Raw genomic sequence first — 25,000 nt, forward strand, 5'->3', positions numbered from 1 at the left:
TCTCTCTCTCTCTCTCTCTCTCTACCTGTCAGTGTCTCGACATGAAATACACGAAAACTTGATGCTTACTTGCCAAATTGAACCCGACATGACAAACAATTTCTTCAAACTCCTTTTCCTTTAAGAGACCACGGCCCCTGAATTAACATTTCAACCATATTATATCTATCTTTCCTTACTTTTATCATTATCTTCAACTGATAAATCAAGCCTGCACTGTTTTCTTTAACCACCACTGCTAGGATCTGATTAGCAGCGTCTTGGACCATTTTAAAATTTTTAAATGAAAAAAAGAAAGTCTATCATCGACCAAAAAGCGGCATCTTCTTCCGCCGTTTTCTTTCCCTTTGTTCACACCTCAAGGTAATGTGGCCTAATCTGCTAACATGATGGAAACTTATGCAAATGGTAGATAATAATCCTTTAAGCTAACTAATGACTTTCGTAAAGAATCGTAATCACCTCTTCTGTCCGACGTAAATGAGGGTCAACTGCCTCTTCTCACACCATCTGGTGGTCGTTTGTTTGAGGAAATGAAGCGGCCATGGGCTGAGGAAGAAGAAGAAGAAGGAGAAGAAGAAGAGACAAAGAGATATATAGACAGACAGACAGACAGGCAGGTAGGCGTCAGACAGATATCGTGCCTTTGTTCCTTTCGTTTGAAAAAAAAAATCCTTTCTCCCTAATATGTCGATGACTTCATTTATAATATTTAATATGCACTGTTCATGTGTAAATGCAAGCTACATTTGCGTGCATATATCCATATTGTTTAGACTTTCCCAGGAAAATTACACATGCAATGCACAGTGCAACTGCTACCACATGGGTGGGAACATAGACAATGCCACTTCATGACGATGACACAACTATCCAGACGGAGAGACGAAATTTTAGTTCTGTGAATAAAATGTCGTTCCGTGTACTAATGACAAAGGACTCTTAAAAGCACATGTCTGAAGAGAGATGAACGGAGCTCTTAACGATGCATGAAGAGAAGGTGTATAATACTGAGTTACGGTCTTGGGGACCAAAGAGACATTGCAACAGATGCACCGAGATACTGTGAAGTAATGGTGGGTCTTACAGAAAAAAGGTCATGTGCCACAGTCAGGGATTTTGACGATACAAACAGCTAGAGGCAGGATAAAAAGCGTCTTAGGATACTTACCTAATACTGAACTGGCGGAATTTCAGTAAAGTTACAAACTTGAAGAAAGTTGGCAAGAATACTTTATGCGCAAAATGATTCGTAAGTTAAAAGTAAAAAAGCAACAGAATTGAAATGATGATTAATTTTTGGATGAACAGGTGTGTAATAATTGTATAAAATAAAGCGGCATTCTAAACAGTAAATAAAATTACCTACGGAAGATATTATGGAAGTAGAAATTAGTTGCTATTTACATTGAAGAGCAAGCTGAAAACTTATGAAGAGTCACACAGGAAGTGAAAATGTCTGCAAATTAATAACCTCTGAGGGAAACAATATCCTGTAGACAGTAAATATCAAAAAATAAATCCTATAATTCTGTGAAATTTTAGTGCATTCCTTAGGACAGAGAAAGTTGAGAGTAAAGCTAAACAAACATAACGTCAGAGAGCATTTTTAGTTTTCTGTAAAAGAAAACTATTGTGCCGGCTTCGTCAGCACTTTATTCTATCCGCACTTTTTCTGTCCGCCCTCAGATCTTAAAAACTTATGGGGCTAGACTCAGGGCTGCAAATTGCAATGTCGATCATCCACCCTCCAATCATCAAACATGCCAAATTGCAGTCCTCTAGCTTCAGTAGTTTTTATTTAATCTAAGATTAAAGTTAGCCATAATCGTCATTCTGGCAACGATTTAGGATAGGCCACCACCGGCCAGTGGTTAAAGTTTCATGGGTCGCGGCTCATACAGCATTTTACAGAGACCACCGAAAGATAGATCTGTTTTCGGTGGCCTTGATTATATGCTGTAGCGGCTTTATAGAAAGCTCGATTCCACCGAAGAAACTTCGGGGCATTTTTTACTTGTTTAGGGTTAGGGAGAGTATAAAAATAATAATTATGTAATTATGACATTACGGCTACTGGAACAAAATAATTTTGAGTGATGAGTATGTATGAAAGAAAAGCAACCAAATTTAAATGAATGAGTGGCCAGTTGTACACAATGTGTGTGATTAGCAAATTAGATAGTGTTGAAATTACAAGGCATAAATAAACACTTTTCGTACCCCACGAACTATATCTTGCGGTAGATCAGAAAGTGAGTTTTAAACAGAAAGCGTTTGATTCTCAAAAGACAAAATGTCCAGAGACAAAATACCCTAATCAATTCCTGTCATGTTTATAAGCAAGGAGATTACCATTCTATAAATAAATAGACAAGATGGCAATTAGTCAATTTTTTCTTTCCAAAATAATTCCTTTTAAAGGAGAAAAAGACGTGAGAGGGAAAAGGAAAATATAAAAGGTTAGTAAAGTCTCATTTTATCTGAATCAAAGGTAATGGAATTCTCTTACATCAAACTCGGCAAAAGTTTTGAGATTTAATTCCGTGTAGGTTGGGAAAAGAATGAAATACACGAGATCATTTCAAACGGGAAAATACTGTTTGGGTAAAAGTTGGAAAAGTCGGAGGTCAGTCATAAAAATTTCAGTACAAAGAAAACTTCGAGGGCGATAAAAAAAAAAAACCGGGATAGACAAAACATGGAAAAAGTTTGAATATCGAGGAAGACAGTCTTATCTCGAAACCGAAATTGCAAATTTCTTCCTTTATGCTGGATAACTCATTATATAAGAGCAACAAACACAAACTCGTGCTCAGCATAAATTGATCAAATCGTAATTTGCTTCACTGTGATTCACTTCTTTTCCCACGCTACCGACATCCTTCACATATATTCCGAATTCACACCACTCAGCCATATCCTTTCATCCTCCATTTACCCTAACATTCACCATTCCATCCGCGTGGTTCTTATACCTAGCTGCTGCTAAAATGCAGTTTCTTTTTTTTTTCCTTTAATAGCTCTTCCAAAGTCGTCACCAGTCCTTGTACTCTCTTGTCAGTGTCACCAGTTCACCAATTAACAAAGTCTTCAAGACCTGAATTTCATAATTAATCAAACAATCAACAACGTATCATCTACAAACATGATCATTACGGCGAGTGCCTTAACTCTCTCTCTCTCTCTCTCTCTCTCTCTCTCTCTCACTTTATTTATCGCTATTTAAGATGCGCATAAACCTTAGACTATGTTATGGCTTTTCTTGGTGGTAACCCAGCCATGTACTGATCTAATTAATATATGACCAGTGGTATAATGAATTTTATATATATATATATATATATATATATATATATATATATATATATATATATATATATATATATATATATATATATATATATATATATAAAGATATGCCAAAGTCGTACATTGGTCAGGTCAGTACATGGATGGGTGACCACCAAGAAAAGCCAGAGGTTGTCACTTAAGCCCTATAGCCATTCATGGAGCCGAGATGGGGACTAGCGACCTCATCCCAGAGTAGTTGCTGAAGGGTTTTAATGAAATCATTCGCACTAAAGCTCACATGCCTCATTCACATAATCAAAAATACCATTCCATCTAACCTTAGCTATGAGAAAGCTTCTGTAACCAACTGAAGGAGAACAAATTGAAATCTCTTAAGAGAGTCGATCATTTTTACTGAGAGAAGGAAAAGGGGAAGATAATGATAAGGTTCCCTGGACTTGAAGAGTAGGAAATAACTCAGCCGCAGTCTTTACTCTTATCTATATCCTTTTTATTTATCTCTCTCTCTCTCTCTCTCTCTCTCTCTCTCTCTCTCTCTCTCTCTCTCTCTCTCTTTTATTTTCTTTCCTTCCTTCTCTCTCTCTCTCTCTCTCTCTCTCTCTCTCTCTCTCTCTCTCTCTCTCTCTCTCTTTATTTTCCTTTCCTTCCTCCTCTCTCTCTCTCTCTCTCTCTCTCTCTCTCTCTCTCTCTCTCTCTCTCTCTCTCTCTCTCTCGTGAATCGAGCTACCTTTTTCTCCTTTGACCTACTTCCCTGCATTTGTTAATAGATTTAAGTAATGTTTGCCATTGTCAGCAAAGAGGGTAAAGATCTTAACTGCCGGAAGCGGATCCTTACGTAGAATATTCAGAGGGTTCTCAGGGAAATGCTTGAGTAAACCAGAGCACTGTGAGTGCCTGACTGCAATTGCTTTTAGTTCACAAAGGTACACTGAATAAGACCTCTCCTTCATGCAGGGCAGGCTCCATGTTGATTATCTAATTGCAATGATGGTTTCCTCCTCGGGGGAAATTGACACAAAGACAGACAGACAGAAACGGACAAGGAATATATATAGTATACATATGTGTATATATACATATATATGTATATATATATATATATATGTGTAGTATATATCGATATATATATATATATATATATATATATATATATATATATATACAGTATATATCGAGAGAGAGAGAGAGAGAGAGAGAGAGAGAGAGTTAATCAACAATAATCAACAATACGCTTCCTTTTTCAGGAGTGACTCCAGAGCAAATCAGCGGTCTCTGACACATTCATACTTTACCTGAAGAATCGTGGATGAACAACTTGTGCAAAGAGCTTCCACAACCTCAGAGGCTTCTTACACCTACACTAAACACTTAAATCCCCCTAAACTTACTTCTCCATTTATCTATATCGCGTAGGCACTCCACTTCTTGGAAATTAAAGTCGTTCCTATCCAGTACCTCTTTCACCAAATCTATTGGGGGCTTTCTAGGTTTTCCTCTCCTCCTTCGTCCCAACACTCTCAATTCTACAATTGCTTTTCACCATGCTGTTGTCCTCTTTTCCTTCCACATGGCCAAACAATCCCAAACGCACTAGATCCATCCTTCTCTTGCGCTAACCATTTCGCCACTCCTGTGTGTCTCCACATTCCTACCCCTTTCACCAAAATTTCTCACGCCACATATACTATACAAACAGTTCATCTCAACATCTTCAAGCTTTTTTCATTCATTCACGCACAAAATTCCCGCTTGACTTCCTTAGTGTTGTTAACCATACGCCTTCCTGTGTCACATATCTTATGAACACTAATGTTATACCTTAAAGGATATTTTTGTCGCTATTTAAGAACTACGTATCCATAAACCTTAGACTGGCCAACGTATTGGTAATCCGAAAGGATTCTTGTCTTCTCCGTTATACATAGGCTATCATCCTCATTTAGAGAGAGGTCACAGCATTCAAATATGGACTGACCAGGGAGCACCTCTCGCATTAGATGAAATTTCCATATCACGACCTGGTTAACTTACTAAAATCACTATTTTACGAAATATTAAAAAGGGGCTGCTTAGAAGCTTCAGAGGTCATAGAAGGGATCTTACTGGTTCTGGATGTAAACAACGCCAAAAACCTGGCGCCCTTGTGTCACCTTGAATTCGTCATGACAGTTCTTTATGTTTATCCGTTTCCTTTGTGTGTATCCTTATTCCAGCCCACTATATCAACTTTGGGGACCTTCTGTGGATAACCAGGCAACTGGTTTTCCGCAGTGCAACTGTTCTGTTTCAGACCCGCATTAACTGCGCCATTCACCTCCGTTATCTGTGCCAGGTTAGCTTCAGCCAGCTACGACTGAACTCGGTAAGCGACAGGAGACCCAGAATATGATAAGGGAATATCCTCAAAGATAAACGGAAAATGATAACCGTCAAGAGAGACTCGGTAGCTCTGTGCATGCGATCTGCTTTACGACTGCCAAGTTGAAGGACGTCCTTCCGTTTATATGCACTGAATCATTTGTATTCTAAGCGTTTCATTGCCTCTATGCTAGAGCTGAAGAGGGAAGCATTTTATAGCTTTTTTTATGACGACAAATGTTTAAATCCCTCAGACATACAGAAATGGATGCTTCAGATCTGGTATAGCAGGTAGGATATGATAGAATTATAATTCGGAGGATTTTTTGTTGTTTTATAAAAATTATGTAGATAGCCCTCACCATAAACAAACTTGAATTAACTACTGTTACGATAACGTCTACCAATATCCTCTTTTCTACTCTCATTACATACAAACATATATTATCACATACATATCTGTATATATTTATATATATATATATATATATATATATATATATATATATATATATATATATAAGTGTGTATACATACATACATATATATATATATATATATATATATATATATATATATATATATATATATATATATATATATATATATATATATATATATATGAATAAGTGGTTGGCCCCAGAAAAAAGAAAAGATAACAGTCACTGAATCAAATATGAACTACTTGTCTTGGAAACTTTTTCTACACCAGAGCTTTATATGCCTTCACAGAAAGATCCCTTAATCCTCCCTCCCCCCAAAAACCCACCACCCACCTCCTTTCACCCATAGCTCCTCTCTCATCTATCTTGCACTTAATCATGTGGCACCTGGAAATTAAGACATTTCGTTCCGACATTGCTCCCAGTATATCTGCTCATAACTCTCTCTATCTCCTCCCTACCAACCACTTGTGAACCCCTCACTGTCCCCTTCTCTCTCTCTCTCTCTCTCTCTCTCTCTCTCTCTCTCTCTCTCTCTCTCTATATATACACACACACACACACACACACATATATATATATATATGTGTGTGTGTGTGTGTGTGTGTGTGTGTGTGTGTGTGTGTGTGTGTATACAGAGAGAGAGAGAGACCGGACCATTTTGAGATATTCTGATCAATCTTTTCTTCTGTGTTAACCTTTTTACTAATACTTATTATCTCTTTACTTAACCTCTTCCTACCCGTCTACCCTTCTTACTTTACGTTCAAGATATAAAGCTTTCTCCTCAGCGGCTGACACTTCTTTTCTCTGTAACAATTCAGCTTTAACACTTTCTTTCCATAATAGATACTCCTTTTCAAAGACTTATGATAAAATCCTGCTCCCTTTTGCTCGGATATACCCATATGAAGCAAGAACTTCCATCCTTCCATCCTCGATATTAACTTTAATTGCTCTATATACCTAGTTTCATTGACCCTCTCACCCTACGCTAGCTAACATCTGCCCACAGCTTGCCCATGCAAAAAATTCTTTGAAAGTTCTCGCTATTACCAACAACAGTCTCTAAACATCAGGCACGCCACACATCATTCAAGATCATTTTTCTTATCCCACAAATTTGTTGTTACATCTACTGCCGGATCTCTGTTACATCTTCCGTCCGAGCTCTGTCTGTTACATCTTCTGTCCGAGCTCTGTCTGTTATATCTTCCGTCCGAGCTCTGTCTGTTATATCTTCCGTCCGAGCTCTATCTGGTACATCTTCTGTCCGAGCTCTGTCTGTTACATCTTCTGTCCGAACTCTGTCTGTTACATCTTCCGTCCGAGCTCTGTCTGTTACATCTTCTGTCCGAGGTCTGTCTCTTACATCTTCCGTCCGAGCTCTGTCTGTTATATCTTCCGTCCGAGCTCTGTCTGCTACATCTTATGTCCGAGCTCTGTCTGTTACATCTTCCGTCCGAGCTCTGTCTGTTACATCTTCTGTCCGAACTCTGTCTGTTACATCTTCTGTCCGAACTCTGTCTGCTGCTTCTTCTGTCCGAGCTCCGTCTGTTACATCTTCCGTCCAATCTCTGTTTTGTCCCTTCATCACATCTATGAAAATATATGCTACCAAGGGAACATAAAACGCATTTGCTTCAGACCGAAATGTACACCACACCAGTCACTCTCCCGTCTACTCATTTTAATATGTGTTTTGGTTTCACCACCAGAAGTTTCACTTGTTCTCCCTCAGTTTTCTTATACTCTGTTCATCGTCAACAACATCCACATTGCATTTCCAACTACTTTATCATAAGCTTTTCTTAGTTATTTAATCCAGTACAGCTTTTCCCTTTATTTCACAACTTTTAAATGAACGTTTTATAAACCCACATTGTTAACACCAACAATCTCGTAACCCATAAGAAGTAATGTTATGCTTTTATAACTTTTACACTTATACAATTTAGGGATAATTATTCTTCTCTTAAACTCTTTACTAAGTGATTGACGTTATTCCTGAAATTTCAAATTGTTCTCTTACAGACCTTCCAATGTAGTTCTTAAATCTTATCCCTGTTTTCGTTCAGCTTCCTAGTTCTGCTTTTACTGCCTTTTTATCCAAATGGCTTTTGGCATTATAAGCATTTTTATATACCACTCAGCTAAAATTTCCACTTTTCCACTTTTTTATTACGGTCAGACATACGTCTAATTGCTCCCCTTTTCGTCTAAGTCCATCGGCTTGCTTTTCGAGTTAATCAGTGCTAGCTGGCCCTTGATCTTAACTGAAAAAAATATCATCTTTTCCATTTGCTCTGACCAAAGTATATTACGAATATTCCCTTAAGATACCATGTATTACAAACAATCAGCTCCGTTTCAGAAGAATTCTTTACAAGAATTCTCTCCTCATTCAATCCAGGGACTCCAAACTAATCAACTATACCCCTTGGTTCTGTTTTTTATCGCTACTATAGGTGAATCGCCGGGCACAACTGCTGTTTTATGTTGTCAAAGAAATGTTATATTGATGTAGATTCTCCTGAAAATTTCTCTCTCACTTTCACTCATTTTCATTCCTGAGCCAAATACACTTACTATCCTGACCTATCTCTCGCCACAACCAATTTCATTAATATGATCCATAGACTAAGACATTTTTACTCTCTAACACTCCTACAGTATTCCTGACGCAACATTATTATTATTAAAGTAGTTTAACCAGACCACTGAGCTGACTTTCAGCTCTCATAGGGCTGGAGGTACTACCCTTCTTTACCATGTATGAATTGTCCATCCAAAACACAGTTGCTCTTTGTTCCACCCAATCCTAAACACCATGCCTTTCTATGCCCATCTCAGTTTGTTCCATATCAACTTCCTCTCTCCAGTAACAAAATGATAATCATAGGTTTCTCCTTTTCTATATCACATCCACATATATTCAAAAACTGAAGGCTTATCTATGCACGTCCCTAACTTATCTGCAACGTGAGTACGATGTATAGTTTTGCAAACCACACAATGCAGTGGCGGTGACAGTTTTTTGCATTTCCTAACCTCTCATGGGAGAAAATTTTGATTGACACTAGACTCACTAGAGCAAGTGCAGAAGAACGTCCACAACCATACATTGAGTGTTTTTTTTTTTTCCTCTCTCTCTCTACGATCTAGTATTCTAAGGCATTGGTGCTCGTAGGTCAGTATATCAATCAATTAAGTAATATACTAACGTCCTTGGAGTGTAATAAAGACTAAATATACAGGAAATAAATGGCTGACCAATTAAACCATTCCTTTGAACAATCAGTACACACACGCGAATGAATAAAGCAATACAATTATGCAGACAAAAAGCCAAGACTATTTGTCGAAAGTCGACGCCTCTCCATCCCCGAAAAGGAAACCGAAAAGTCAAACCCAACAGCGTTCCATCTGCGACCTGACAGAAGAAAAAACGAGAAAAGAATCAAAGAGGAGAGGGCACTCCATCGACGCAAGCACTTGCAACATCAGCAGAGTAAAAATAAACTCGATCTGAATTCTGTCTGACTGATTGAACGCGAAGTTCCATTGAGGCATTAATTGAAGTGTCATTTTGTCTCTAGATAACAACAGCCACAGTTGATGGACGACTTGAGTTTCATGAAGAGGGATGGGAGTATCACTTGACGCCTTTTCTCTCTCTCTCTCTCTCTCTCTCTCTCTCTCTCTCTCTCTCTCTCTCTCTCTCTCTCTCTCTCTCTCCTTGCGAATTCCATGTGCTTCACGTCCTCTTTTTTCCCTTTTTTTATTTATTGGAAATACGAACAGATGAGCAGGGTAGTCACTAATGTTATTTTTTATTGCATACATGTCTGCATACGCAAGGACACAAACACATATGCACACACACACACAAATATATATATACATATATATGTATATATATACATATGTATGTATATATATACATATATATATATTATATATATATATATATATATATATATATATATATATATATATATATATATATATATATATATATATATATAAGGTGTGTGTGTCAGTGTCCTTGCAGTAAAACGGTAAAATGACTTCAAATATTGTAATAGTTGCAGCTGCACTGGGAAATTTGTCAGCAGTATCAATCTGAGTTGCTGCTCCTTTGTTCACAATCATAAGAGGTGCAATTTCAAAAACAATTTAAAAAGATATAATACTCGACGTTACTCGACGTTATCATTACCGCATTGAAGAGTTTAAATCCAAAATACTATTTCATGTGATTGTGACCTGAACTTGTAACACTGTTCTCCGATACTGCAGTTTGAAAGAAACATCCTAATCAATCATGATTTTGCGAATATATTCATTTATCATTATGCAAAATTCTCACTGTAAATGGCTAACACAAATTTAAGAACTAGAGATTCTTTTATGTGTTACGTTACAGGTTAGAGAATATTTTCGTTAAGGCCAATTTTAGACCATATTTATACACACACACACACACACGCATATATATATATATATATATATATATATATATATATATATATATATATATATATATATGTACATATATATATACATGTGTGTATGTATGTATGTATGTATGTATGTATGTATGTATGTATGTATATATATATATATATATATATATATATATATATATATATATATATATATAGCCAGTATAACAAATCAGGTGTAAATTGTCATGATATTTCTTAATATTGCAGGTTATATATCTAAGTTTCCTAATTACTTTGAAATTTCGTGAACTGTTGCTGCTATTCGTATCCAGCAGTCACGACGCCATGAAGAATCTTAACTCTCAGATTTATATTCGTGTATCATTCAAAAGAATTTGATCTAATACAATTATCAACGATAAAAAGAATTTGCATAGGATTTAACTGAGTGAAAAGCTGAACAGGCGTATCCTATAGTCTGACGGGAGACAACTCTCCACTCTATGTACTGACCAAAAAATGAAAAAAGTACATCAACACAGTACCAGAGAAACTACGAGTTTTACGTGAGCGTCAGAATGCACAGATGGAAATTATTCTTTTAAAAACCGATTAAAAGCTAATTCTACATCCTTCCAGCCGGTATATAGAAAGAGAGCTTTTACCAAAATTGTCGTAATTCCATTAACCTGCAACTGATTAAAGAGGAAATTGTGCAATTAACCAGGTGTATATTAACCTTAATTTGGTAATCATGCTCTCCTGGTTCATGGCTAAAAAGGAATCCTCAAACATGAGACTCGTAATGAACGCCAGAGTCGGGATTCCTCGTAGTCATCACCATCGTATTAATATTCATTATTGTGACTGACCTCTTCAGCTGCTTTTAAGAAGTGTTTTGGAAGAAACCAGACGAAAATATTCAATTTCTCATAATCGTTATTTCGCTTTCTCATAATGTCTCAGCGATCTTTTGTTCATCGTTATGTAACCGTAAGGTCAGCCAAGGAAGAGAACAGAATCTATATGTACAGTTGAAGCACATCTCTCTCTCTCTCTCTCTCTCTCTCTCTCTCTCTCTCTCTCTCTCTCTCTCTCTCTCTCTCTCTCCTATATTTCTTTAGTAGGAAGAGAGGCAGAGGGCAATTGTAGAAACGGCAAGCCTCTCTACAGTCTCCTCTATTGTAAACGTTGTAAAATTGGACATAAAATGTGAAAGTATATTTTGCTGACATACACATATGTAAACTTTAAAGATCTAAATGCTGTTTCTCTTCGTGCCAAAAAGAAGAGGAAAATAAAAGTGTGTGACTGCGGGAAAGCGGAAAGGGGGAAGATATCCGCATGCGAGGGTCAATTCACTTCTCAAAACACGACTGGGAAAAAAAAGAAGCGTTCCATTGCAATCACAAGGATGACCCCAGCTTCAGTAAACAGGTATGCAATAAAGGGGACGGTAAGTCCAAAGAAAGCGATTGCTTGCACTGAATGAAGAAAGGCTGTTGCAGCTGCTGGTGGATTATTATTATTCTGGACTGACCTGGAGTCGTTCTGGAAGTCAGTGAACCCCGTTTTGATTACTCTCTGTTTTTCTTGTATAGGTCAGTTATAAGCACTGAGCAATTATCTCTTTTTATACGGTGGTTTTTTTTATAGAATAAGTGCAACTTCGGCCCTAGAACTGATTTTATTTCTGCATTTTATTCATTGACTATCTGTACCAGCAAAATAAGAGTAGTATATGAATATCTTCATTGATTATGTGTACCAGCAAAATAAGATTAGTATATGAATGTCTTCACTGATTATGTGAACCAGCAAAATAAGAGTAGTATATGAATGTCTTCACTGACTATGTGTACCAGCAAAATAAGATAAGTATATGAATGTCTTTATTGACTATGTGTACCAGCAAAATAAGATAAGTATATGAATGTCTTCATTGACTATGTGTACCAGCAAAATAAGAGTAGAATATGAATGTCCTGAATCTTTCAATGTCATAAATTCTATCGTTCAGAAAAAGAGTAAAAAATACAAAATCAGATCTATATCAGTTAAATTGCGCCACTTTTTGCTCAGACTGTGGATTCTCCAAACAAAAGGATAAATACATCTTATGCATGAAACAATTCGTAATTCTTTCATTTCCTTTGTTTTAACAAAATCTCTTGTAGCTCGTATATATTTACCGTTTAAAAGGATGTGCCCCCACATCCGCTAAAACATTCAAGCTAATGAGAATACTTTTGTCGTTAACCTTTCAGAGTTAAAATCTTCCAAGCCACTTTTATTTTGGGGATATGGATAAGAATTCCTGTCTGATCAGTTTCTTTCACCTTCACGTGCAACAAATGAAAAGCGTCATTTTCCTAGATGGCATCAATATTCGAGATATCTGTACCTGAGCATAAAAAAGAATATCGAAGAAAATAAATGAAAAGATATACGTCAAGAGTTACCCAAACGTTAGGAGAAAAGTACACCCTTCCAACGGTTTGGTTCGTAAGTTATGCATCAATTCTCTCTCTCTCTCTCTCTCTCTCTCTCTCTCTCTCTCTCTCTCCAACCTCAAATCCCTTTGATAAATTGCTCTGCATGATTCCGCTTCTGTAGCCCTTTAAAATTCCGCGGCTATTCGATGTTCGCGGATCTGATTTGCCTTGTATATAGGAATGGGCTAAATAGTTTTTTTTTTTTTTTTTTTTTTTGAGAGCTAATAGTACTCCAGACGGCCTCCCGTTAACAAGAACAACGTCCAAATTATCCCTAAAGTAGAATTCTCTGCATTCTTCGTGATTGGTCGTTTTGATGTGGATTGTTGTTGAAGGAGAGTCAACTGTCCATGAGGACAAGCCTATTAAATGGGGCAGCATTGCAATGTTTTGATACTCAAGGTAGAGGAATCATTAAAGATGCACATTGAGGAATACAACTTCGAACACAAAGGTGGTTGGTATTTCACTATTATTACTACCGCTACACATCACTACAGATACTAATATTGATGTTACTTCTACTAAGACAGTAGTCACTGCGCATACAATGTCTAGCTGCCAAGTGAAAATAAATCTACAGTCTGCTAACTGCTTCTTCACACACTATCTAGAAGATTCATTCGTAACACGTTGATCCCTTGTAAAAATCCAGATGTTTTACCTCAGTCTTGCACGCACTCTGGCACTTCATTAATATCATAGTTCTATATACCTTTAAATTCTGATACCCGGCATCCCAGAGCTTTTAAGTTTTCCGTTGGCTCATCTCTCATTCGACTTCTTTTGAGCCAGTCCCGCTAGCCCCTTTTCTTCTTCTCTCCACAGGTCTATCACCTCCCTAATCCCGGTACTGCATTGCATCATGCCCCAAGTTAGAAGTGCGTCAATTGATGGGCTGTGTGCCCTTTGGGAGGCACAAAGGGTGACGGAGCCTGCTCATTGGAAGCAAATAGCAACTCCTATTTTCACTGTAAAGTGCACGGTGTGAATTATCCGAAGGCCAGGGGATCATGGCACCCATTGTACAATGCCAATGGAAACCACGTTCCCCTGGTCCTCAGGTAATTCACACCGTGCGCTCTACAACGACTATAAGAGGTGCCATTGGCTTCAACAAAAGAGGCTCCCCAAACTTCGAATCTCCCGAAGGACACATAGCCCTTTAATCGAAGCACTTCTGACTTGGAACATGATGCAATACTGCCCTGAACCAGTAAATTTCCTAGACTACTTCAAAGCAGCCGTATTCTTCCGATGCGGTATAAGTCAACCAGTCTAATATATAATAACAGTAATAATAATATCAGTTTTCAATGACTAAGAAATTTGTTCTACTTTATGGTCTTACTTTTATTATTAAATAGTTAGGAACATTCTTTTTGAATAACAATATTTATATAAATCCTTTTTTCGTCATATATTTTGAAAATGTCTACAACTCCTCAAAGGTTTTTAAAGTTAGTGGAGATCCAAATCTTGGTTTTAGTGATTCGAAAATTCTAAAAAAATAAAAAACACAAACAGCGTTCTGTGGCCTCATGATATTTATTCGGTATCCGTTAAATCAGAGGTTTTCAACCTGGGGGTGGCGACTCCCCCCCAGCCTTTTTTTCTGGGGGTCGCGAGATCGTTCTCGAGCGAGTGTGTTTTAGCTTTTTCAACTTCACCGCCGTTACACGAAGCAACACCTGATCATCAGGCCACAACGGTCTATAATTTAACTTATTTAACAGAAATAGTTATAATAATATCATTTTAATCCAAGTAGCAAATTTATGACAGTGCAGTGCTATTTTTGTACTAGGGCATTACAAATGAATTAGGGTTACCATACGTCCCGGTTTGGCCGGGACTCGTCCCCGATTTGAGGCCTTGTCCTGGTCGTCCCGGTCAGTCAGAAAAATGTCCCAGAATGTTCAGGACAAGCAGTCAGTCACCCAACAATGTTCCATGTTCAGTGGGAACGTGTGTATACTGCAAATTAACAGTGAAAAATCGTGTTTACAGATAGACTTTGGACCCGTCAGAGCAAAAAGGCCTAACAGATTTGGAAGCAGAAATGAATAGCAAAAAAACTGTTTTCAGATAAACTTGTGACTCGTCAGAGGAAAAAAATTCTAACAGATTTAAAAGGAGGAATAAATAAAAACGTGTAGATAGGTTTGGGACCTGTCATAGTGAATAAGAGATTCCTTTTGTACTGTCTTTGGTTGATGAAAATATGGTAACCCTACATGTTAATGAATCAAAAATTTTAAAGGGAGTCATCGGTCATACTGAGTTGCTCATAAGGGGTCGTGGTATGAAGAAGGTTGAAAACCACTGCGTTAAATGAAATAAGAGAGAAGTAGCAGTTTCCCAAGTTTTTTTACAACGAATATTCACACCATGAGTTAAGGACTATGCAGTCCTGGCAAACTAATCAGTAATTCTATTGGATCAGGTCTATTTCAGACGAGTTTTCGCTCAGGCTAAACGCCAAGAATGAACTGCAATCCTAAAACATTATAAAGTCATCCCAAAGTTAAAAGATAAAGTCAGATTAGTATACAGTAGGTTTTCAGCGGGATTTCCCTACTGTTATGTATTTTCTTCTCTCATAACTTACCTACCCTCTCTCTCTCTCTCTCTCTCTCTCTCTCTCTCTCTCTCTCTCTCTCTCTCTCTGCCTCGCGCGCGCGCGCCCGCGCCCGCTCCATGAAAACTAATTAACCAATCGTCCTTTCTTGCATCAGCTACCTAATTTATGTTCTTTTTTAAAGAATAACTCACCCGTTTTGACGTCGTCGCCTTTTTCCAGATTTCTGCCGCGAGGACACAAGATTCCCTCGAGCATCAACAAAGATCGGAAGAGGGAAACTGGGAACATTAGGGCCACGCCGCTTTACAAAAGCCTGCCCTGAGCTTTGCCGGGATTTTAAAGCTTTCTCTTGCACTCTTGCCCGCTGAGTTAATGCGGATAAAAAGCGCCGCCATGTAACAATATGAGCCTCATGATGACGGGGAAATTTACGAGTCACCTGTTGTTGTCTCGAGGAAATGAACACAGCCGACGGTGCTAAGCGAAGTCTATAAATTAAGCCTGTTCGCTCTTATTAAATTCAACCCAGCCATTTTCGGAATGGAGCGTTTTTAGGGATGCGTATATCATTGAAGAAGACCGGGGTAATTTATATAAGGCAAAAATATAATTTCAGAAGGGTTCATTCCCAAAATATGTGATCAAACTTTAATTGTATTTCTTCTACGTAAACCGGGCAAAATGAGGCCAAAAAAACTTAATTCAATTTTATAAATAGCAATTAAATTTAACGACAGCGTTCATTCCAGAAAGTTAAATAACAATAAATACAATTGCAACATCAGGGGGAGAAAAACAAGATACGAAAATAAAAGCCTTATCGTATAATGCCATTCATTCTTAAATAAACCCTCGTACACTGCACCGCCCTCCATCTTTCGCGCAAAGGAAAGAGACGAAGAACGGGAGGCAAAACAGCCTGCATTATTCACACAATAATCATGGGTTGACCCTTTATCATTAAAGGGCATATTCAGCATCCAACCACTGGAAGCACTCCTCTTATCAGCCTTCCACTTCCACACACGTCCGAATTTTGCCAGGTTTGATGTTTGTCGAAGCTTTCCAGGCTGAGGCCGCCTGAAATAGTTTCAGCCATTTGAAGTGCAAAGAAAGGGAATGTTATCTCACACTCGAACACATATATGCACAGTTCTAAACATATGGTTAGGGATGTCATACCCACACGTAGGTCTACAGCCATTGGGTTCATATGTATAATTGTATGCAGATATTCATTTATTTTTGGAGTATAAGCAATGAACGTATATGTGTTGTTTTAAATACACCATTTACACGATCCATACATAAAACATACTCATAACAGAATTCTGATAAGGTCGAGGATAGCGTAACCACGCCTTTACTGCCATCAAATACATATGTGTGTGTATATGTATATATATATATATACTGGTTCAGAGCAGATGAAAAAGCAAGTATATATGTATATGTATATATATATATATATATATATATATATTTATATATACTTGCATTTTCATCTGCTCTGAACCAGTATATGTATATGTATATGCATATATATATATATATATATATATATATATATATATATATATATATATGTGTGTGTGTGTGTGTGTGTATATATATATATACAGTATATATATATATATATATATATATATATATATATATATATATATATATATATATATATATATATACCGGCTCAGAGTAGATGAAAAAAGCAAGTTGATGCAATGGTGAAGACTGACCAGGGTATGTAAGGCATGTCTGGATGAACGAAAGGTGAGAGGAATAAGTGTTCCTTTTCATTGGGGCAAAGGTGATAGAGGAGACTGTAAGAATTATAAGGGTATAACTTTGCTCTGTATATCACGGATGGTGTTTGATAGAATTTTGAATTAGAGGATAGAACAGATGACAGAAAATTTGGTATGGGAAGAGCAATGCGGGTTTTGGAAAGGGAAGAGCGTGAATGGATATAGTCTTTAGGATGAAACAATTAAGAACAAGTTTGAGAGAAAATTAAAAGGTTGTACTGGGCATACATGGGCCAGAGAAAATTTATTAGGGAATTGATAGACAGAGAAATATGTACAGAGTATAAGGGAAATGTCTGATAGTGATAAAGAAGTGTGTTAAAGTTTGTACGCATGAGAATGACTAGCCTGATGTAAGAAAAAAAAATGGGTCTGAAACAAGGGTGAGTTATGTCTCCTTAATGGAGAGTTGCGAGAAGTCGTGGGTGGGGTAATAGATGTATGGTCAAAGTTATGGGGTAAGATGATGTGTTGTGAATGGAGTGTGGAATGGCTGATGTTCACAGGTGATACAATACTGATTGGCTACAAAGAAGGGAAACAGCAGAGAATAGTAAAAGAGTTTGAAAGTGTTTGCAAGAGGTGACAGCTAATGTAAGCAAGGGGAACGTTACGAAGGTAAAGGGGAAGTAGGAATTTGGTGCCGTGAATATCAGCGAAGACAGAGAGAATGGAACCAGGATGAGAGAAGAGGTAAGTCACGGAGTAGGTCAGTCAAGAGGAACATCAAGACGCGTGCAAAAGATTGTGAAGAAAATGGGGATGTACATGGAACCCAAGGTTGAAATGCATGAAGGGAATGCTTAACTAGTTCTCCTCTATGGAAGTGAAGTGTGGGTGATGAACACAAATGAAAGAAGATTTGGGCTATGAAAAGAATGGAAAGGTGATAAATGTGAAGATACTGGGAAGTGATACAATTGTTAGCGTAGGTAGAAGGACTCATTCATTGTTAGCGTAGGTGGAAGGATGAATCTGAGTAATTTGTGATGGTTCTGTCATGTGAAAAAATGGAGAATGGTGGGTTATTGAAGAGAGTATGAAATTCGGAAGTGTTGGGAGGAAGGAGAGACAGAACTAGAAAGGGAGGAATAAATGAAATGGAAGCAGTATCGGAAAGGACAGGCCCCAACATCCGGGAAGTGAAAGTGCCTACAAGAAAGTGGTAAATGACATAGTTGTAGGGGGTTTGATACGCTACTGATATTCCTTGTGTAGGTATGTGAATCAACTACTACTGTGGAGGCTTTCTACACCTGCTCTTCATCCACGGCACTGCAGTTTAAAAGTGAATGTGGCAAAAATCACTATCTTTTTTTTTTCAGGGAATCACTCCCTATTGGGGTATAAACGATAATGTTGAAAGTATACATTTATATATATAAGCTCGTATGTTCGTATAGACATATAATTCCGTAATTCAGTCCTTCATACTTATCCTATCCTTGCCTTCTAGTCATCCCCATTGTTAAAATTAAACAATAAAACGCTCTGAATATGGAACCTTTAATGAGCAAGTTCGATTTCACCAAGAGAAAATCTGCCAATAGCTTCCTTTAATATCCTGGCTCACTTTCCTACCTCGTTAGGCTGTAACGAAATCCAATCCCTCTCTTCTGACAACTTGTATTGAAAGACTGCATAACAAAAAAAATCGTCGATTCTGCCCCTAAAAACTCGCGCTTTCCTTACTGGTAACTGTTTCCTGAGCCAAATTAATGGAGTTTATTATTGTCCGTGTCTGTACCTGTAAATCGTCTAATCGACGTTATTCACCTCATGTCTTTTCTAGATCCTTCTCTCTATGAAGAGATTGGTCCGTTTTCTCTCTTTTATAATTAATATACTTCAGCCCTTTTATGTTGAGAAGAACGATGGTGTCCTTCCATCTCACAGGCAGACACATAACAACCCTTTACTCAGATAACCACCTCCCAAATTCAATCTGAGGAGATCAGTAGCTCTCGCTTTGCTTGGTTCAGTTACCGTGTCTATCCCTAAGTATGGAATCCTTTCCCACCAGCCCGCAAACAAGTGAATAACACTCACTTCCAAGCGGGAGAAAACGCTTTTTAACCTCTGTCAGTTAGCAACGCGCAGTGTACCCAACTTTTCAGTATCCTTGATAAGGGATCAAGCTTGTTGTTTTTTATATTTGCTATCATATGCAAGTAACATTTTTAGCCTAGGTGTTTTACACACACACACATACATGCATACATACATACGTACATATATTACGTATATGTATGTATATATATATATATATACAGTATATACTGTATATATATATATATATATATATATATATATATATATATATATATATATATATATAGTTTGCTTTACAGAGAATGACACCAGAGGGTGCTACGCTTTTGGGTCTAATTATGTAGTTATGAGGTGCGGTAGTTTCCCCCATGCCCTACCACATACTGTAGAAGTCCAAGGATCTGAAAATTATTAGCAATAACAACTTCATACTTTTTTGCGTATTCTTATAACTGCAAGCCTGAATCCCAGTGGGAAGTAAATGGAAAGCTCTTCTTTCCCCGTTGAGATTCAAAGCCATGCAGGATAGAAAGATGAGGCTGAGCTAACCAACCTTGCTCTAAAGAAGACCAAGAATTTGTTCCACCTATATACGTTTCGAATTCAGATAGATTTGCTAGAAATAAATTAGCACAGTGGTTCTCAACCAGGGGAGAACTACCCCATAGGGAGGAATTTTAGAGTTTCACGTGGCGGGGTGGCGGGGGGAATTGTGACCACAAATTGGCAGGCTCAAACTGGCTCTAGAACCACACAAAACACAGTGTGCATCGGTCCGCACTACTGACAGGTTACGCTGGGCTTTCTCTCCGCTAGTTTGTGTGTTTGTGTTAGTATTTTGTTGCATATTATTTGGAGTGCACCTTTTGAGGCAGACAATTTTGGAAAGGCGGTGGGAATGACATTCTGACATACTGTATAGTAAAAGGGTGCACAGGCCAAAAAAGGTTGAGAACCACTGCAGTGTGACGTCAGCCCTGAGAAAAAATTTCAAACGTTTTTAGCTCTATAGCCAGGCATCTAGAATCTACGATCACATTCACCTGAAACATGTAATCATAATAGAGAAAACCTTACTTATGGCAATTCATCGTGTTCCTTGGCTGATTTTGGCACTGCGAGCAATGAATTCGATGGAGAAATTAATGAAAAAACTCTTCCTTTCAAAGTTGCATTCGAACCGACGTAAGACATGTATGCTTAAGCCTTCAAAGCAAAACATTTTAAACATTATATTGCCATGGTGTAGATGGGTCAAGTTCCGTTTTGTAAATCTGAATATGACATATATACATAAGTAAAGGCTTCAAATCCAACAAGGAAAGCAAGAGCTTCGTCTATTATCCGTTAAAATTCACGGCATACAGTGGTAAGTGGATGAAACATGTGAGAGGAGTTCAAGAGCCATTGTGGCTCCTAAAAATGTACTCAAACACAGATATAACACATACTTATAACTATTTATATATATGTGTGTGTGCGTGTGTGTGTGGTGTGTGTGTGCGTGTGTGTGTGTGTCCATGAGTGAGAGTTAATATCTCAACAACAATTGGCATTATCCCTCACTATAAATTATGAGCTTTATATTTAAAAAGTCAGAAAATTACCGGGGAGCTACACCATAACCACACAGGTATAAACTTAAAGTTATAAAGTTTGAGCAATTATCTAATTAAAACACACATGCTCTCTGAACAGGGAATGTGTAATGACTTCCGCAATGCAATCCAACTACACACTTTACCCACACATTTTGGGCCACAAAATCACTTTCGTCTCTGTAAGATGAAGGACAGGTCAGTCTTCGTACAAATCCAACAAATCGTGATGCTTCAAATCCCCATCCCCTAGTCAAGGGAAAACAACAGTGAAATGTCAACCCTAGAAGGAAATCCCATACACCGAATTCGGTCACTGTATGGGGGTCAGTGGCAACATACTGAGCTAGCATGAAAAGCTATGAGGAAAATTGAAACCATTTACTCTTACATTCCATAACACTGCAAACATTTTTTTCTCATAAAAACAGTTTTTGATCCATACTAATTTTCCCATACACCGTTAAGGTTGAATAACACCCAGATGTAAGTTCTCGTAGCATATAATGCGGCAACAACACGCAGCTGATTTTACAAACCATTTAGGTTAAGCGTTTTCAGAAATTCATAACTCATTGTTTTCTGTCCATTTAGGAATAAAAATATCATGATAGCGTATGTGTGCACACACACACAAACACACATATACAAAATGTACATAAATGTATATAGTACATATATATATATATACATATTTACACAAATATATATATATATATGTATAAGTACATATATATATATATATATATATATATATATATATATATATATATATATATATATATATATATATATATATATATATATATATATATATATATATATACATATTCTCAGCGCACCCATCACTTCCCTTCCGGACCTGAGAGAAATCATTCCGAAGAGCATATAATTAAAATGAAATTCAGTACAACTAAGCTACTGTAATGAAAATCAAAACACGCAGTTAAGCAGCTGTTCAAATATGAAATAGCCTTAAATGGTTGTCTGGGCATTCATAAGTGTTGAAAATTACACGACCGATCGAAAAAGTGACCTCACGCAAGTGACGTCACATTGTCTTCGCAAATGTAGAATTAGGTTTTGTCCTTCACAAGAGGTCGCCTGATGTGGATGGAAATCTTTACCGCTCTTTGGGATGCAAAGTAATTCCATTACATTTGCTTTTGTGTGCTGAGCGTCATCCAGAGATTTCATTGAAGATCGACAGAGCCTTCTGAGAAAATCGCCAGAGAAGCAGGCACGATAACAAACAAGAATTTCTGTCCCCCAAGTAAGAAAAAATAAAGTGTTTTGTATATTACACATTCACTTACACAAGAATATGGCATTTTCAGCGCGCACCTGAGCACCTCAATTCCATAAAAGCTCTCGGCAAGATGAAATGTAATCCCATGCTAACGAGTTATGTATTTGTTTCCTTCGAAAATGAAATTTCCAAGTATCCCCCCGAACAGATACAAAGAGATTCTTTATTTCCACCCGAAGATACAATGCGTAAGAGGTTTCCCTCGGATTAAAATCAGAGCGGGATGTTTATCACGTTGGAAGGTGTCAGGAACACAATTTACGAACACTTATCCTTTTCTTACGGGGATATACATGGGTTTTATTAGTATGTCCATCTACTTCCTCCGCTCTTTTGCTGCGCTCGGCTCTCTCTCTCTCTCTCTCTCTCTCTCTCTCTCTCTCTCTCTCTCTCTCTCTCTCCAAAAAGTTTTGAGAGAAAAAGTAGCACGATTTAATATGTCCCTTCTATTGTGAAAACAGGCTTCTTACATTTCTTTTACGGATATGTACATTCTTGGTTTGAACTGATGCCGTTTCGATTAAATTTATTCGGCTTTAGCAAGCCTTAATATCATGCCAATCGATACCGCTACAAAGGAAATGGCTCGGTATAAAACTATAGAATTCATTACTTCCTATTTTCTACTATCAATGATTTTTTCTTTCTATCCAAGTCTCACATCGCTAATGAATGAACAATGGGCTATGAAAAGCCTTCCCTGTTAGGTTACTCAGTATAATGAATGATGAATGCAACCGACTGTAGATGCATCTAGGATGTGTGCATCGACAGTGCAGTTTAACTATATCTTTATATTACGTAATATTCTAGAGAGAGAGAGAGAGAGAGAGTTTTACAAGCATCGATATAATGTGGTGCATTAATGGCAGCGCAAAATTCGGAAAGGGACGACTCTGACTTTACATGCCTCCACTCAACCGCTTCCTAAAGGTCGGATAAAGGCCTGAGCTATTCATTTTTCACTTTGACCACTCCGAGGTTCAGCCCCGTCTACTACAATCGATCGCGCCCACATCTTCAATGAAGAGTGGGAACAAAGACAGAGAATAAAGCAAATTTATGAAAGTCAAATTTGGTCAAAGAAAGACTGTATATCTTCGAGGTCACCCTTTTTAGATTTTATGAGTCTAAGGTTAAAGATCGACCATTGTAAGAGGTTATGGGAGATTAATCTAAGGTATATAAGCCAAAGGGTTCTTTGGTGGGGTACAATGATCCCCGTTGCCGTGCTGTTCTTTTTGCCGTTGTTTATAGGGACACGAGTTTAGTCCTCGATGAAAAGCGCTCCGGCGGTATTGAACTTTTTTGCGCATTCGCCGGGTTTACGATCAATTAAAGCGTCATTAGCGGCTCAGTTGGAGGAGAAGCGTTTCGTAGTTACGAGCAAATTGCCCTTTTTTCATAAAGGAAATTCGCTTGGAAGCTGAACGGCTTGGGGAATGATTTTACACGCGGGGATTTCCGCGTGAAGCTTTGCAAAGCCGATGCAAAATGTCTGTACTGACAAAAGCGCAACGGAAGCAAAGAGTTAATCGACTTTCCTCAAGTTGAAAAGCACCGAAGTTGCCCCGATGTTTATTTTACCATTGAGAAAATAAGAGAATATCCTCTCAGCACCCCGGCCAATTTCGAAACAAATCTGCAGGCTCATTGATGAAATGGAGAGTGTGAGGAATACAAAAGACACTAAAAAAAAAAAAAAATAAGTTGCTTAAACAGCCTGCACGCAAAACAACACTGGGAAAGCGTCTGACAATAATCATAAACGAAAAAGCATTGTAAGATGAAGAAACGGGCCCATGAACAGACCAACAGAATAATTTAATGGTCCCATAGAAGAGAAAAAACCCAATCGCAAGAAAAAGTACGATGGAAAGATTTCTTAAAATCTGAAATAGAAATCCAAGTTAGGCCTGATGAGTTCCTTAAACACCTGATGAGTAGACAGTGTAACAAAAGGTTACTCAGCTTCAGGTTATTTCTAAATGAAATCACTTATCAGTTCATCTTCGAACACTGCAGGAGAAGACCCAAGAACAATTCCATCCCTAGTATTGAAAATGTAAATTTCAATAATTCAGATATTGGAGCAACCTTAAAAAAGAACTAATCAAAAATTCTCTACTCAATTCGGCCATAACAGAGTGATTAATATAAAAGGATGCAGTTCAATTTATATGATTGCTACCACACTTTTTTTTTAACAGACGTTCATCTCATTAGTAAAATCTCTAAAATCTGTACTTTCCATTCACATTCACGCCGCCGACGAGGCAAAAATAGTAATTTTTTCATATTCTAATTTAATAAAATATTGGATCATGCTAAATACAAAACTGAATTGTATTAAAACGATATATATATATATATATATATATATATATATATATATATATATATATATATATATACTGTATATATGTATATATATATATACATGTGTGTATGTATATATACTGTATATATATATATATGTGTATATAATATATATATATATATATATATATATATATATATATATATATATATATATATATATATATATATACTGTATACTGTATATATATATATATATATATAAGGG

The 25,000-nt window shown here is 37.3% G+C and overlaps 2 protein-coding genes across 4 annotated transcripts in view; both read right to left on the minus strand.

Moving 5' to 3' along the window:
* Positions 1 to 25,000, minus strand: part of LOC136843129 (protein artichoke-like) — a 308,081-nt gene that overhangs the window by 146,028 nt on the left and 137,053 nt on the right. The gene's annotated exons all lie outside the window — the stretch shown is intronic.
* On the minus strand, positions 7,252 to 15,934 carry LOC136843473 (small ribosomal subunit protein bS6-like). The gene is made up of 2 exons (XM_067112008.1): positions 15,838 to 15,934; positions 7,252 to 7,544 (listed from the first exon to the last, which is right to left on the minus strand). The coding sequence occupies exons 1-2, from the start codon at positions 15,932 to 15,934 to the stop codon at positions 7,252 to 7,254; spliced, it is 390 nt and encodes a 129-aa protein (XP_066968109.1).

The sequence above is a fragment of the Macrobrachium rosenbergii genome, chromosome 11 (genome assembly GCF_040412425.1).
Source record: "Macrobrachium rosenbergii isolate ZJJX-2024 chromosome 11, ASM4041242v1, whole genome shotgun sequence".
Taxonomy (NCBI): domain Eukaryota; kingdom Metazoa; phylum Arthropoda; class Malacostraca; order Decapoda; family Palaemonidae; genus Macrobrachium; species Macrobrachium rosenbergii.

Coding starts and splice junctions, on each gene's coding strand:
- LOC136843473 (XM_067112008.1), bottom strand. CDS start 15,934: ATGTTCCCAGTTTCCCTCTTCCGATCTTTGTTGATGCTCGAGGGAATC. Junction 7,545..15,837: donor AGGCGACGACGTCAAAACGG/GTGAGTTATTCT, acceptor CTCGGACATAAG/ATGTAGCAGACAGAGCTCGG.